General features: G+C 41.3%; 1 protein-coding gene across 2 annotated transcripts in view; it reads left to right on the forward strand.

Moving 5' to 3' along the window:
* The window catches only part of GAREM1 (GRB2 associated regulator of MAPK1 subtype 1), a 216,800-nt gene that overhangs the window by 190,040 nt on the left and 11,886 nt on the right, over positions 1-14,874 (forward strand). For both annotated transcript variants that reach the window (XM_055235105.2, XM_055235109.2), the window contains exon 4: positions 2,854-4,026. In XM_055235105.2, coding sequence (XP_055091080.2) covers positions 2,854-4,026 — 1,173 coding nt within the window. The remainder of the gene's footprint in view (positions 1-2,853; positions 4,027-14,874) is intronic.

Below are 14,874 nucleotides of genomic sequence, written 5' to 3' on the forward strand. Positions count from 1 at the left end.
GTCTTCAGGGTAAATTCCTAGATGTAGGATTGCTGGATGGAGGGATAAATGCATATGTCATTTGACTTGATATTGCCAAATTCCCCACCACATGGGTTGTATCATGCTGTATTCTCACCAGCTATGGACAAGGATGCTTTTTACCCCATAGCCTTACCAACTGAGTGTGATGTCAAGCTTCTGAATTTTTAATCAATGTGTTAGGTAAGAAATGGTATCTTAGTATAATTTTAATTGGCATTTCTCTTATGAGGAGAGAAGTTGAACATCTTTTCATAGGTTTGAAAGCCATTGTACATCTTGTTATGTTAGTTAATTGATTTTTCATGTATTTTGCCTATTTTTCTTTTTTTTTTTTTTTTCCAGACAGTCTCGCTGTGTCACCCAGGCTGCGAGGCAGGGGCACAATCTCGGCTCACTGCAACCTCTGCCTCCTGGGTTCAAGCGATTCTCCTGCCTCAGCCTCCTAAGTAGCTGGGACTACAGTCACGTGCCACCATGCCCAGCTAATTTTTGTGTGTTTTTAATAGAGACAGGTTTCACCATGTTAGCCAGGATGGTCTCAGGTCCTTACTTTTAAAAAGCTGCTCGTATATTAGAGATATTAGCTCTTTATCTGTGATATGTTTTGCAAATATTTTCAGTCTGTCATTTGACTTTTGACTTTATTTCTCTTGTTTTCTGCCATCTACATACTTTTTGAGTCAGAATAAACACAAGTCAGGGCTTTTGTTATCAGATCTGAAAATATAAGATGAAGACACAAATTAAAAACATTGTAGTTACAGTGGGAAAATAGAAAGGTCGCTAAGATTAATGGCCCCAAAATAAATGCAAATATACGTATATTTTTGAATGTATGTATTTTATGAACCCAGTATATAATACTTTATATATTTTTAATTTATGATATAAAAGTATATAATATTAGTATACAGTAAAAGTGACACTGCAAATTAGTGATGAAAGGGATGGCTCTTTAGGAAGTGTACTCAACATTCAGTTAACTTACACACACACAGACACACACACACACACACACAGACACACACAAACCTACCTTAAATAAGCCACCAGAGTAAATAGAGTTACATTCCCTGTTGGGCTACTGGTTAGGATTCAAAAAAAAAAAAAAAAAAAGTAGAGATACATAGCAAAGTATTAAAAGAAAACACTGGTAATTATACCAGCATTTCTCAACCTCAGCACCACTGAAATTTTTGCACTGGCTAATTCTTCGCTGTGGGGAGCTGTCCTGGGCATTATAGCATATTGAGCAGCTTCCCTGGCCTCTACCAACTAGATGCAAACAGCAGCTTCCCCAGTCATGGCAATCAAAGCTGTCTCCAAACATTGCCCCCTAGTGGGTACAGTCACCCCTGGTTCAGAATCATGAATCTACATCATCTCAGCTAGAAGCGTAGCACCCAAGAATGAAATCACAAAGGAAAATTTTGAAAATATTGACTACATTTAAAAAAAAACAACTTTAATAGTTAAGCTATAAAATTGCAATTCAAACAACAAATGGAAAAATACATAGCACAAATGACATTTTCATTTACATAAAAAGTAATCAGTAAGAGATCTAAATAATTAAATAAATACTGAAAAATGAATATACCAATAAATATATTTAAAATAAATTCAGCATGCATGCTTTACCTCTCATACTGCTAAACATGAAATAAACTTCAGTGTGAGTGTAGGGAGACATAATTTCATAAAGTGATAAAAGTATAAATAAGTATAACGTTGATGAAAACACAGTGGGCAGTGCATATTAGACCTTTCAAATATATGCATATTAGCCAGGTGTGGTGGCTCACACCTGTAGTCTCAGCTACTCGGGAGGGTGAGGTGGGAGGATTCCTTAAGCTTGGGAGGTCAAGGCTGCAGTGAGCTGTGATCATGCCGCTGCACTCCAGCCTGGGCAGCAAGATCCTGTCTTCAAAAACAAAACAAAGCAAAAAAACAAATATATGCGTAGCTTTTGTCCCTGCAGTTTTTCTAGTCCTTAATCCTAAGGAAATAATTGAGCTGTAAAAAAGTTCATTGCAGTACTATTTATAATTGCTAGACATTGGAAAAATCCATCTATATTTTTATTTTACAGTAAGGAACTAGTCAAATAATGCACATTCATACAAAATGGAATACATTAGGTTAGTATTACTATTGATGAAGTATGTGCCCGGGGGAAATGGATACAGTTAGAAACTCAGGTAACAGAATTGTGTATATATGTATCTATTTTATCTCTGAGATAGATGGATCAATTCTGTTTCTTTTTTCTATTTGACAGATTATCTTTAGTGATAAGATAGTATAGAAGTTCTTCATTTTTATAATTGTATTTTTTTAATATTTCTTCCAATTAAATAATGGATGTGTAATTTTTTTAAAAAATTGAGAAATACCACATTTTTAAGTTCTTTTTCTCATTTTAAGTTTCTTTTAAAATTTCAAATTTTAAAAATTTAATAAAATTTTAAAAAGTAAAAATTTTAAATTTAAATAATAAAAAGCAAGGAATTTTCTACATCAGCATTCATGAAAACATTTTGAAAAAGAAAAAATGACAATGTCCCTGTTAGTATCCATATGATAGACTACTCTGCATATATAGAGAAAAGAGATGTTTATAAGATTCTAAACTAATATCACCTTGAACAAATAGTAGTTATTGTTAATCACATAAGTATAATAAAAGAAATGAGGTGTCTAAATTTAGTATTAAAGAAAAGCACAGCATTTTCCTCTGTGTGCGTATTTGTGTGTGTCTTAATAGGAGGTTCTTTGTGTGAATAGATCAAAGGAAATGAACCTAAAATGTGATTTATTATATTGTAGGTTGCTTCAGGTGAATGCAATGAAGACACTGAAGTTTACAACATCACCCTGTGTACTGGGGATGAACTCACTCTAATGGGGCAGGCAGAAATCCTTTATGCAAAGACATTCAAGGAAAAGTCACGACTCAACACAATCTTCAAAAAGATTGGGAAGCTCAATTCCATCAGCAAGCTGGGAAAAGGCAAAATGCCATGCCTCATTTGTATGAATCACCGGACCAACGAAAGCATTAGCCTTCCATTCCAGTGCAAGGGCAGATTTAGCACCCGAAGTCCCCTGGAACTTCAGATGCAAGAGGGCGAACACACCATCCGCAACATTGTGGAGAAAACCAGGCTTCCTGTGAATGTGACTGTGCCAAGCCCTCCACCGAGAAACCCATACGACCTCCACTTCATCCGTGAGGGGCACCGCTATAAGTTTGTGAACATCCAGACCAAGACGGTGGTGGTTTGCTGCGTGCTGCGGAACAACAAGATCCTCCCCATGCACTTTCCTTTGCACTTGACTGTCCCCAAGTTCAGCCTCCCAGAACACCTGGTGAAGGGAGAGGGCTGGCCCGAAACCCTGGTCCATCACTGGCTAGGTGTCTGCCAAGAACAGTTTGACATCGATGAGTATTCCCGGGCTGTCCGTGATGTGAAAACCGACTGGAATGAGGACTGCAAGAGCCCCAAGAAGGGCCGGTGCTCTGGCCACAACCACGTGCCCAACTCGCTTAGCTACGCCCGCGATGAGCTCACCCAGTCCTTCCACCGACTCTCGGTCTGTGTGTATGGCAACAATCTCCATGGCAACAGCGAGGTGAACCTTCATGGTTGCAGGGACCTGGGGGGAGATTGGGCTCCCTTTCCTCATGACATCCTGCCCTATCAGGACTCTGGAGATAGTGGGAGTGACTACCTTTTCCCAGAAGCTAGTGAAGAATCAGCAGGCATCCCGGGAAAGTCAGAACTTCCCTACGAAGAGCTGTGGCTGGAGGAAGGCAAGCGCAGCCATCAGCCTCTCACTCGCTCTCTGAGCGAGAAGAGCAGATGTGATCAGTTTAGAGGTTCTGTCCGATCCAAATGTGCGACTTCTCCTCTTCCCATCCCTGGGACTCTGGGAGCAGCAATGAAGTCTTCAGATACTGCCCTACCTCCACCTCCAGTGCCTCCCAAATCTGAAGCCGTAAGTCATTTCTGTTTTTGAATGCGGTGCCAGTCTTTCTGTCTCTCTGCTCAGTCATCCACTAATTTATTTCTTAAAACTCCCCAACTGAAGATTATCAGAGTGAGCAAATTTGTTTGGTTTGGAGTGAGATACACATGCTAGCTTGATTATTTTGACTAGTTAGGAATTAGAGTTTTACTCTATGTCTGATGAGAACCTCTTGGAGAGTTTTTAACAGGAGAGTTTTAAACATGACTTTTGCTGCTGCCTGGAGAATGGATTATAGGGAGGAGAGAGTAGAAGGTGGGAGGCAGAGAAGAGGCGACTACATTAAGGTAGGTGCGAGGTGGTGAGGCCCTAAACCGTGGCAGCTGGTAGTGGCTGGCAGAGAGAGACGGCTGCTTCAGACTGTTTCATAGGTAAACCCAACAATATTTACTTGTGAGTTGGATGTCAGGCATGAAGGAAAGAGAACAATCAAAGAAAACTCCTGGATTTTTAGCCTGGGCAACAGAATGGATATTAGTGTCATTTACTGTGATGGGGAAGACTGAAGGAGGAGGAAATTTATTTGGTGGTGGGAGGGGAAGCAGAGGAAAATCAAGAGGCAGCAGCCTCACTTATAACTCTTTCCTATATCCCTGAAGTTACGTTGAGATCAAAGCATAGTGGATGTGCTAATGTATATATGTACATACACACACACACACACTCCAGAACCAGGTGCCAGGATAGTTCTATTTAACACCTTAAACATAACTCATTCAGAGCTTGATTTTAATGTAAAACTAAAATTTTGGTACACTTCTGTTTAGAACAAGAGAAAGGGCCCTCTATTTTGACCATGTTCTTCAATTGGCAGCCACTCTGAACCTTTGCTACTCATTTTTGATCACTGAATTTCGTTATCCCTGAGGGAGAAAGGGCTAGAGGTATTAAGTGTAATTCTATTAATTTATTTGACAATATCTATTACAGTGGCTTTCTTTTTTCTGTCCCTAAAAGAATCCTTTTTAAAAGAATTACATGAATCCCAATATATAGAAGAGTTCAAATCAAAACCTACCTGACCAAAGCACAGATTGTGGGGAAGGGGTCTTCCTTGGGTCCCTAACAACTCTCTGCCCCTACCAGGTGATCTTAGGACACCTTTCTGGAACCCTGGGGCTGTGCAGAACCAGGTTTTTAAAAACTATGGAATTACTAGGCTAGATGCTAGAAATACAGTCATCAAGAAAACCTGGACTCTAGCCCCTTGTACTTCTCAGTTTTACAGGGAAGGTAGCAGATGAAAAGCAATGACTGTTATACAAGTTAAAAGGTGATAAACAATAGGAAAACGAGAGACAGATAATGTGTGGAGAATTCAGAAGAGACAGAGAAACTTCTAGTCGCGGGATGAATGAGAGGAGCCTCCATGGAGATTATGACATTTTAAATGCGTTTAGAAAATGTACCTGAATTGGAAGAGTAGAGAGATGAGAAAGAAGGACATTCCGGACAGAGCAGCATGAGCAACGAGCTGGAAGCTGGGGCAGCTTTAAGCATGTAAGAGGGAAGACAAGGGGTTCTGTGGGGCAATTGAATAGAGCTGGATATGGTGCAGGAAGGGCAGTGGTGGCTGAAAGGCTGGTGCCAGGGCATGGACAGCCCTGGGTGTCAGGCAGCAGTTTGTACCAGGCTCCATGCTTAGCTGTCCATAAAGAGCCCTCATTGCTGCAAAGCTTTCCTGAGAGAGGACCCACCTCTGGCCCTTTGTTGCAGGGCTTGAGAGCTCCCCAGCAGCTACAGGTCTGGACTTGCCCTTGCTCCTTACAGGATCCTCTGGGGACCATCAGGCACAAGCCAGAGATCTCTGTATTCACTAATTATCGTGGACTATTTGGGGAACTTAATGGTGGAGCCGGGGTCCTTGACCCTTGTGTTTATGTCAGCGATTCCCTAAGAATGTTCATCAAAAGCCGGGTAAAAAGTAAGGGGGCACCCCTCCAAACAAGTACTCCTGGAACTTGAGGGATATCTTAATTCAGCTATGTATTTCATGTTACTTGAAGGTTGGGGCTCTGACCTTCAATAGAAACATGACTGCATGAGCTTTTGCTGTTGAACTTAGATCCTACCTGGCACACAGTGGGGACTCATGTCTGCTGATTGACTTACAGACTCATCCGAGATGGTCACACCCAGGGTCATTTATGTAACCAAGTCTAGAGGTAGGAAACTAGCATCACTTGTTTTTTCTGTGGCTAATGAAAGATGAGTAAGAACATAAATATTAAGAGGTCCAACTTTGCCCTTGGTACTAAAAAAGAAATGCTAAATTTGAAACTAAAAGCAAATCTCACAGAAGAAAAAAAAATTTGGCCTCCAGTCTAAGCTGTAATTTCTTATGACATAAGAGAATCTTTTCAGAGCGTGTCCAGTGTTTGTAGATTGCTATAAACCTAAGGATTTTTTATAAACACCTGAAATCATTTAATTTGGGTTTTTAAAAAAATTTAGGCATTTCAAATGAAGTCATGTTTTTTATTGGTTCTGTGACCATGAAATGAATTTTCCATTTTTAGGATGTGCGTGGGATCCAGAGAACATCATAGTTGTTAGATGTGGCTTCAGCTTGTAATTTTCAAAAGGGAACTTTAATGGGGCATAAATTTAAGTGCTCCCACAGAATTAAGTAAAAGTTCTTTGGATAGTTCCGGTGGAGTGAGTCTTGGGAGAGAGATGTGCCATGTGTCCAGCCAACTATCCTACCCAGTAATTAAAGATGTTGGCTTCCCTTGAAAGTTCACTAGCTAGATATTAGCTGCGAAGGTGACAACTCTCACCAGGTCCTTAGGAATAGAAGGTGCCAGGGCAGTCAAAGAAAGGGTATCTTCCTCCCGAGTTGTGCTGCAGCTCTGGCATCCTCCAGGCTCTGCTTGTCAGCCCTTTTCTGTTTGTATCTTAAACAGGGAAACTACATCGTGTGAGCCAAACAGAAAATCCTTGGGGGCAGAGTCATCTGTTTAATCTCGTCCATATATTTTGTTAGTATACCTTGTATATTAACTTGTATTTGATGCTCTAGTCCTCTTGTATCTTTGTATATGATGCTCTAGAATTGTATGCTCTAGTCCTCTTATATCTTTGTAAAGATTGTTTAATAATTTTTTATGCTTTTTTTTGTTTTTGTTTTTGTTTTTGTTTTTTTTTTGAGACAGAGTCTTGCTCTGTTGCCCAAGCAGGAGTGCAATGCACGATCTTGGCTCACTGCAACCTCCGTCTCCCGGGTTCAAGCGATTCTCGTGCCTCAGTCTCCTGAGAAGCTGGGATTACAGGCATGCGCCACCACACCTAGCTAATTTTTTTGTATTTTTAGTAGAGATGGAGTTTCACCACGTTGGCCAGGCTGGTCTTGAGCTCCTGACCTCGAGTGACCCACCCACCTCTGCCTCCCAAAGTGCTGGAGTTACAGAAATGAGCCACTGCGCCCAGCCATGTTTAATAATTTTTTAAACAAAACACTGACACTAACCTCTCTGGAATATGAGAGGCCGTTCTCTTCCTAACGGGGATGTCCCAGGGAAAAGTAAACAGTTCCTGGTTCAAGGAATAGATAAGATGCAACCCCTAGAACTGTTGCAGCTGAGCCCAACTGAGGGAGCATGCCCAGTCTGGCATTTTCCCTTTTTAAAATTTTGCAAGTTGCCCCCAGATCAGAGTGACCTGACAGTCCCTCAAGTGGATTATCCTTATTGAGCCATATGTTTATTCTAAACACATCCTCTATTTTATAACATTGCAGGCCTCTATTCATCAGTTAGATTTTCTGGTTATTGGCTGATATGTAAAATATTTACCTAGATGTACTCTACAAAAGGCAGTCTTCAAGAGCAATCTTCTTTTCCCCCTCTTTAGAAAATGCCATTTTGGAGAGCAATGCTGGGAAGACTTTATATTGCACAAGATTCTATAAATAGAGCATTTGACTTCCAGTCTGTTCTCATCTATGCAATGAGTTACAAATGGTTATCAAAACTGCAGGGTCAGCCTGGCACGGTGGCTCACACCTGTAATCTCAGCACTTTGGGAAGCTGAGGTGGGCAGATCAGTTGAGCTCAGGAGTTCAAGACCAGCCTAGCCAACAGTGAGCTGAGATCGTGCCACTACACTCCCGCCTGGGTGACAGAGCAAGAGTCAGTCTCAGAAAAACAAACAAAAACCCTGCAGGTTCACAGCTCTTCTAAAATCATTTGTGTGGCAGTGTCCTATCTGGGGACCCCAGCACCCAGTGATCAGTGTTCTCCATCTGTCTTCTTTTTTTTTTTCAGACGGAGTCTAACTCTGTCACCAGGCCGGAGTGCAGTGGTGCGATCTCAGCTCACTGCAACCTCCACCTCCTGGGTTCAAGCGATTCCCCTGCCTCAGCCTCCCAATGAGCTGGGACTACAGGCTCACGCCACCACGCCTGGCTAATTTTTTTTTTTTTATTTTAGTAGAGACGGAGTTTCACCATGTTGGCCAGGATGGTCTTGATCTCCTGACCTCATGGTCTACCCGCCTCAGCCTCCCAAAGTGCTGGGATTACAGGCATGAGCCACCGTGCCCAGCCTCCATCTGTCTTTAAGAACAGAAAAAAACACATTCCCTCTTGGATAGTGGTTGATATTATAGCAATTCCTGGTAAAAGGAAAATCATAAAAGGAGCTCTTCTGTGAACCACTGGTTTCAAAAAGTTTTACTGCAGTGTTGATGAATTTGTGAACCTTTGTGATAGACAGGGTTGCCCCACAGCTTATGAGAAACAGAGTTTAGGGACTAAGATGGGTTGGTAGCATGCATTCATTGTTAGAAGGCCAGAAGTTCATCATAAAGTTTCTTTAATGAAGCACACTGTGTTGTTGGTGTTTGAGAAAAATGGGACTTAAAGAGTAAATTTAATGCCAGATTGATGGGCCTAGCCTAGTAGGTGCTTGAAAAAAACTGATTTAACTATAGAGAAGTCATTTGGGTCATCTGAATCTGCCTCAGACAGGCGGAACACTCACTATGTGATAGATAATTAGAGGCGTGCAGCATTGCATCTGAGAGCTGCACATTGATTTCAATCCTCACGCTACCACTTTGTAGCTTCATACCTTGCACAAAATATTTAACCTCCCTGAGTCAGTTCCTGTGGGGATAATAACGTCTTCACTGCATTTTTGTGCTGTACAAGGAACTTGGCACTTCTCCCTGGCACTCGGTAAACATTTAAAAAGTAGCAATAATTTAATATAGGATGGATTCCAGTTTAGAGTCAGGTAGACAGTCACTGTTTAGAGGTTTTTTCCCACTGTCTTTCCTTGACTAAGGGATGGAGAGAAGAAGTCACACTTTCCAGGTACATAAGTCCCCTCCAAAGAGTCAGAAGGTGGGTGGGAGTAGACATATCCACCCCCACAGCAGATGGGCAGAGCCAGCTACCACGGGGGTCAGTCAGCCTCCCATTCCAGAAGTGGGTGTGCTAGTTCATTCTGCTGGGTTTCTGAGATATTACAAAAACACATAATTGGTTTTAAAAATAGCAAAACATTCTTTTAATCTGACTTTTAAAACGTCTACTTGGTGAGATAGGTATTGTGTTTTAGTTACCTAACAGTGGAATCATCACAAACTTTGTAATCATCATATGCCCCCAAAAAGAGTTCCAGAAATGCTTGGCACCCTGTGGATCCCAATAGCATAATCTTTTAGTGGCAGAGTCGGGGGTTTTGAAGAACTAGAGTGCCTGTGAAAAAGCCACATGAGGCTCTAAGGCTGTGAACAAGTGTCAAGAAACTGGTATTCCCGGGCAAACCTACACAGAAATACCAAAGGTGAGAAGTGGCCTTGGATAACTGACTCCCTTCCTTGGGCTTGGCCAGACCAGCTCCTGGTGCTGCCAGATCTCATTATTTTGGATATGGCCAGCCTACAGAATTAGGGGCCTCACATGACTACCCAAGTTAAAAAAGTGCCATAAAATATGTTTGTTGATAATAAGCTGTGAGAAGTAGCTAAGAATTGATTCTACTCTGCATTTTTATTTTATTTTGTCTTTGGGCTTTTTCTCTCTGTAAAATATTAATATTAGAAAAGGTATTGACAGATTTTCTTAAATCTGATGTATTAATATTTAAGCTTAGTGATTATTTACTTTTCAAAATAACTGCTCTACAAAAAGATATACTCAGGATTCCACTAGTTAATGAGGTTTCTTAGGGCATTTGACATTTAATTAATTTTAATTACAAGCTTTGAGGAGTACTTTGTAAGCAAGCCATACCTAAGTTCCCATTTGTTAATTGAAATAAGGACTAAATTATTATTGTGTTTTGATAACTTTGAAACTAATTGCCTTCTGTTTCATGTAGGTTCTTTTTAAATGAAAGTTTCTAGGCCAAGATTTATTTTTTTCTTCTTCTGTGTCCATTGAAAATGATAATAAGGATATAATATTCTATTGCCACAGTCCCCAACCTCTTTTTGGCACCAGGGACCAGTTTCATGGAAGACAATTTTTCCACAGACTGGGGATTGGGGGAGAGAGTGGTTTCGGGATGACTCAAGTGCATTGCATTTATTGTGCACTTTATTTCTATTATTATTACATTGTAATATATAATGAAATAATTATACAACTCACCATAATGTAGAATCAGTGGGAGTCCTAAGCTTGTTTTCCTGCAACTGGATGGTCCCATCTGGGGGTGATGGGAGACAGTGACAGATCATCAGGCATTAGATTCTCATAAGGAACATGCAACCTAGATTCTCATAAGTAACATGCAAAGATCCCTCACATTGCAGTTCACAGTAGGGTTCATGCTCCTATGAGAATCTAATGCCGCCACTGATCTCACAGGAGGTGGAGCTCGGGCAGTAATCCGAGGGATGGGGAGCAGCTGTAAATACAGATGAAGCTTCACTGGCTCACTTGCCAGTTGCTTGCCTCCTGCTGTGCAGCCTGGTTCCTGTCAGGCCAGAGACCAGTACCAGTCCATATCCCAAAGGTTGGCCACCCCGTTCTGTTGGATAAGTCTTGTTCGAAACTTATACAATTAGGTATGTACCATTTGTATAAAATCACATTAATAGGAAGGTTATATACTACTTAAGTATATTTATCACATATACTCCTTGCTCAGGAAAGATCTTTATTCTACTCCTCAATGGCATATACTTTCTGAGTCCATGAAAGCACCCCAAATTTTAAACAAGTACATCTTTTCAGAACCACTTGCCCCTCCTGCCACTGAGTGAGTGGCTGCCCGCTCCTTCCCCTGGGCCTCCCTTGCCTGAGGCTGGAATATTGGAGACCATTTCTGAGAAAGGTCTGTCTTAGGTCCTTATCAATGTATAAAAATGTAAAAAAGAAGCTCATGCATCTAAGAATCAGGATTTTGACTGCAAATCACATTTGCCCTTGTGTAATTAATTAAATAGAGGTTCATTTATTGTACTTTGTCATTATAAAACTTTAATTTCTGTTTGGCTGAAAATATCCACTGATGGTTATGCGACAGGGTTATGAACTCTTTGTATAAAAGCCTCTTTATAAATAAGGTTTCTTACGGCTGTAATGATTTTGTTATCTGGGAGTGTGGGAAGAAATGTAAAATACAGGGCAGAGGGCAGTCAGTGAAGGCAAAGTTACAAAGTTCAAGGAAGCATGGTTACAAAACTCCTTTCTTTGAGTTGCTGACGTTGTCCTGCATTTGGCTTTTTAGGGAAGAAAATGCATAAGAAAGGTGAATCTCATTTTAAATCAAGCTCCCCTACAGTGTAGGTATTTTCTTAATCATTGTCAATACGGAAACAAAACGATCCTTACACCACCTAAGTATGCCAAAATGTCCTTATTGATTGTCCAAAGTTCCAAGCAATATGATCTTTGAGACAGGAGGTATACTCCCTCCCCCACGCCCCTGCCAGGCATGTGACAGTTGATTCTAGAAGGTTAACTCAGGAAATACATGGCCCCGTCAGCAGATGTCCCTAGATCCATTGTCTTGTATGTAAGAGTTGAGCAGCCACCACTGCTCTGAAATTGATTTTTTTTTCCCAAAAGGCTATCTGAAAACTGCTAAGACCATGCCTTAGTTAACTGTCCTTTTACCTTTCTTAAGCTCTTTGGTCCTGTTAGTGACTGCATGTGAAAGTTGTGTTTCCTCCACAGAACAGAGGAGTCACAAGTTGTGAAAAACAAAGGCTTTCCAAGAAATGCTGTTGTACCAAAAAGCCCCCAGTCTTAGACGATGCTGTTTCATAAACCCCTAGGAAGTGTCAGAGAAAGAGGTGTAACAGGAGAAAGAAATCATTTCATAGATTCTATGTAGAAAACACTCCAATTGTATGTATGTTTCAATTTTTGTCCTCCAGAGATCTACATGTAACTCTGCTTTCCACTCATGCAATGATGAGCTTCCTACTGTTAACAAATTCTCATGCATTATTTTCAACATGTGGCAATTTAGAGGAGACAAATTACTGATCCTTGACCTGTGCTCAATTCCCTCCCAACTAAGCAAGAGTTAGAACTGTAAGAAGGGGAGAAGGGAAAAGAAGGTTAAATGTCTATTCCAGGACTCAGGAAATGACATTAAACTCCCTGGGCAGTATTCTGAAAGTAAAGAAAATAGTTCCATTTTATGATGTGTTTGATTTGGACCATAGATGGGAGTTGCGCTTGACTTTGTTGACCACCTCCACTTAGAAACATGAAGCTTTCCAAAGCGTTTGTTCTATTAGGTGTGTTTCATCTTTGTTTTCACTGTTAGATGATATGCTACCATTAATTTATTTTTCTAGCTTTATTTGGCCAGTGATGGCATGACAGAGGCAGGGAGCAATGGAAAAATGGTCTCCCCTTTATCTTCTTAAATTAAAGGTGAGCACAGGGTCCCAGGCATCAGTGTGCACTTGACCTCCAGCTTACATGCATGCATATACATACCCAGGCACATTTTTTCAAGTTTCTTTGAAGTTTTTTTTAAAAAGGCATGCCTCCTTCAAACCAGTATGCTTTTGTAACAACTGCCTCACTCCTTCCTTTCCAGACAATTCCTGAGAAGAGTGGTCTGCCCTCACCAACACCACTCTTAACTCCTATCTAACTTGGACTCACTGGAGTCTGGCTCTGCCCCCTCACTTGACTCACACCTCATTTGCTAAGATCACCAGTGACTTGCTAACTGTCACATAAGGGGAACTTCTTCCAGCCTCTTTCCTGACTTCCTGACATTTCTCCATCTTTGCACTGTTGTTCCCCTGCGGCTCTCCCTCCCTTGGCTTCCTTGATGCCATTCAGTCATGATTCTGCTCTGTGAGTACTAAAGTGTAGTTACCTGTTTTTCCCCTCCTGTCTTCTCTTCTGTCCATCCCTTGGGGGGTTCAGCCTTCTTCACTTCTCATCTGGGATCTCAGTGCCGCCATAACTTCAGATTCTATCTATCATTAGGACACTGAGCTCAAAGTTAGTATTTTCAAAACTGACCTCCTCTGCTTCTCCCAAGCCCTGTTCTTCTAAATTTCTATCTGAGGAATGGCACCAGTGTTTTGTTTCATCATCTAAGCCCACAGACCAGATCATCATTCTGGTTCTTCTTTTATGCCATGTTCTTTTATGTTCTACCTTTTGTACACTCATAATCCCTCCTAAGACTTTCTCAGTAAGATTACCTATGAATTTGTTCTTCTCCTGCCGCCTTGAGTAAATTTATGGTGCTCCCATGAACCTTGCACATACTTGTATTATCACACTTACCAGATTGTATTTTAATTATGTTTGTTTCCCTCCCTCATAGGTAATTCCATGAGTTACTCACTGTTGTATACTCAACACCAACTCAATGAGCACATGATAGGCACTCAATATATTTGAACAAATAGCAAAGTGGAATTAATAGAGGCTGTAGGAAAAGAGAAGTGATAGCCATGTTCTTCAGACTTTCAGGGATGGTGGAAGTTGATGCTTGTGATCCTGGCCATCAGCCCCCAGGACAGACACCTTTTACAGCTTGCTTTAAGCCCCCACTATTAGATTATTTCAGTTGCCTGAATATGCCTCTCTAGGAATATGCCTCATTGACTAAAGAGGATGAAGTTCGAGAAATAACAGAACTCACTGTTTCTACCTCTTTAATAAATGAGCTTTTGTTTAGCTCTGCATTGATGATCTACAATGTGAATACCAAGGAGACTTGTATCAACACCAGAGTAGTGGTGTCTCATGTTTGATGATAATTGAAACACTGAACATTTTAGAAAAGAGACAGACTTAGGCCAGGCACGGTGGCTCAAGCCTGTAATCCCAGCACTTTGGGAGGCCGAGGAGGGCGAATCACCTGAGGTCAGGAGTTTGAGACCAGCCTCAACATGGAGAAACCCCATCTCTACTAAAAATACAAAATTAGCCAGGCGTGGTGGTGCATGCTTGTAATCCCAGCTACTCGAGAGGCTGAGGCAGGAGAATTGCTTGAACCTGGGAGGTGGAGGTTGCGGTGAGCTGATATCGCGCCATTGTACTCCAGCCTGGGCAACAAGAGCAAAACTCTGTCTCAAAAAAAAAAAAAAAAAGAGAGACAGACTTACTCTGAAGGAGCAAGAGGAGAGAAGTATGCTAGCGGTGGGGCAGCTGGGAAGAAAAGCTTTAGGCCAGGGAATTGCTCAGGAAGCCAGGCTTTGGGTACTCCACGTATCTGCACTGTGCTCATTGACCCTGTCATCAACAGGACTTTGGTTCCAGGAGCTTCTCTGTGAATACTCAAGGTACTCATAACCCGAAGTTAACTACACATAGGCAGAGATCACCGTCATCTGCAATGGACAGTAACACCCACCTCAAAACAGAATGCCAGCTCT

The sequence above is a fragment of the Symphalangus syndactylus genome, chromosome 1, assembly GCF_028878055.3.
Source record: "Symphalangus syndactylus isolate Jambi chromosome 1, NHGRI_mSymSyn1-v2.1_pri, whole genome shotgun sequence".
NCBI lineage: Eukaryota > Metazoa > Chordata > Mammalia > Primates > Hylobatidae > Symphalangus > Symphalangus syndactylus.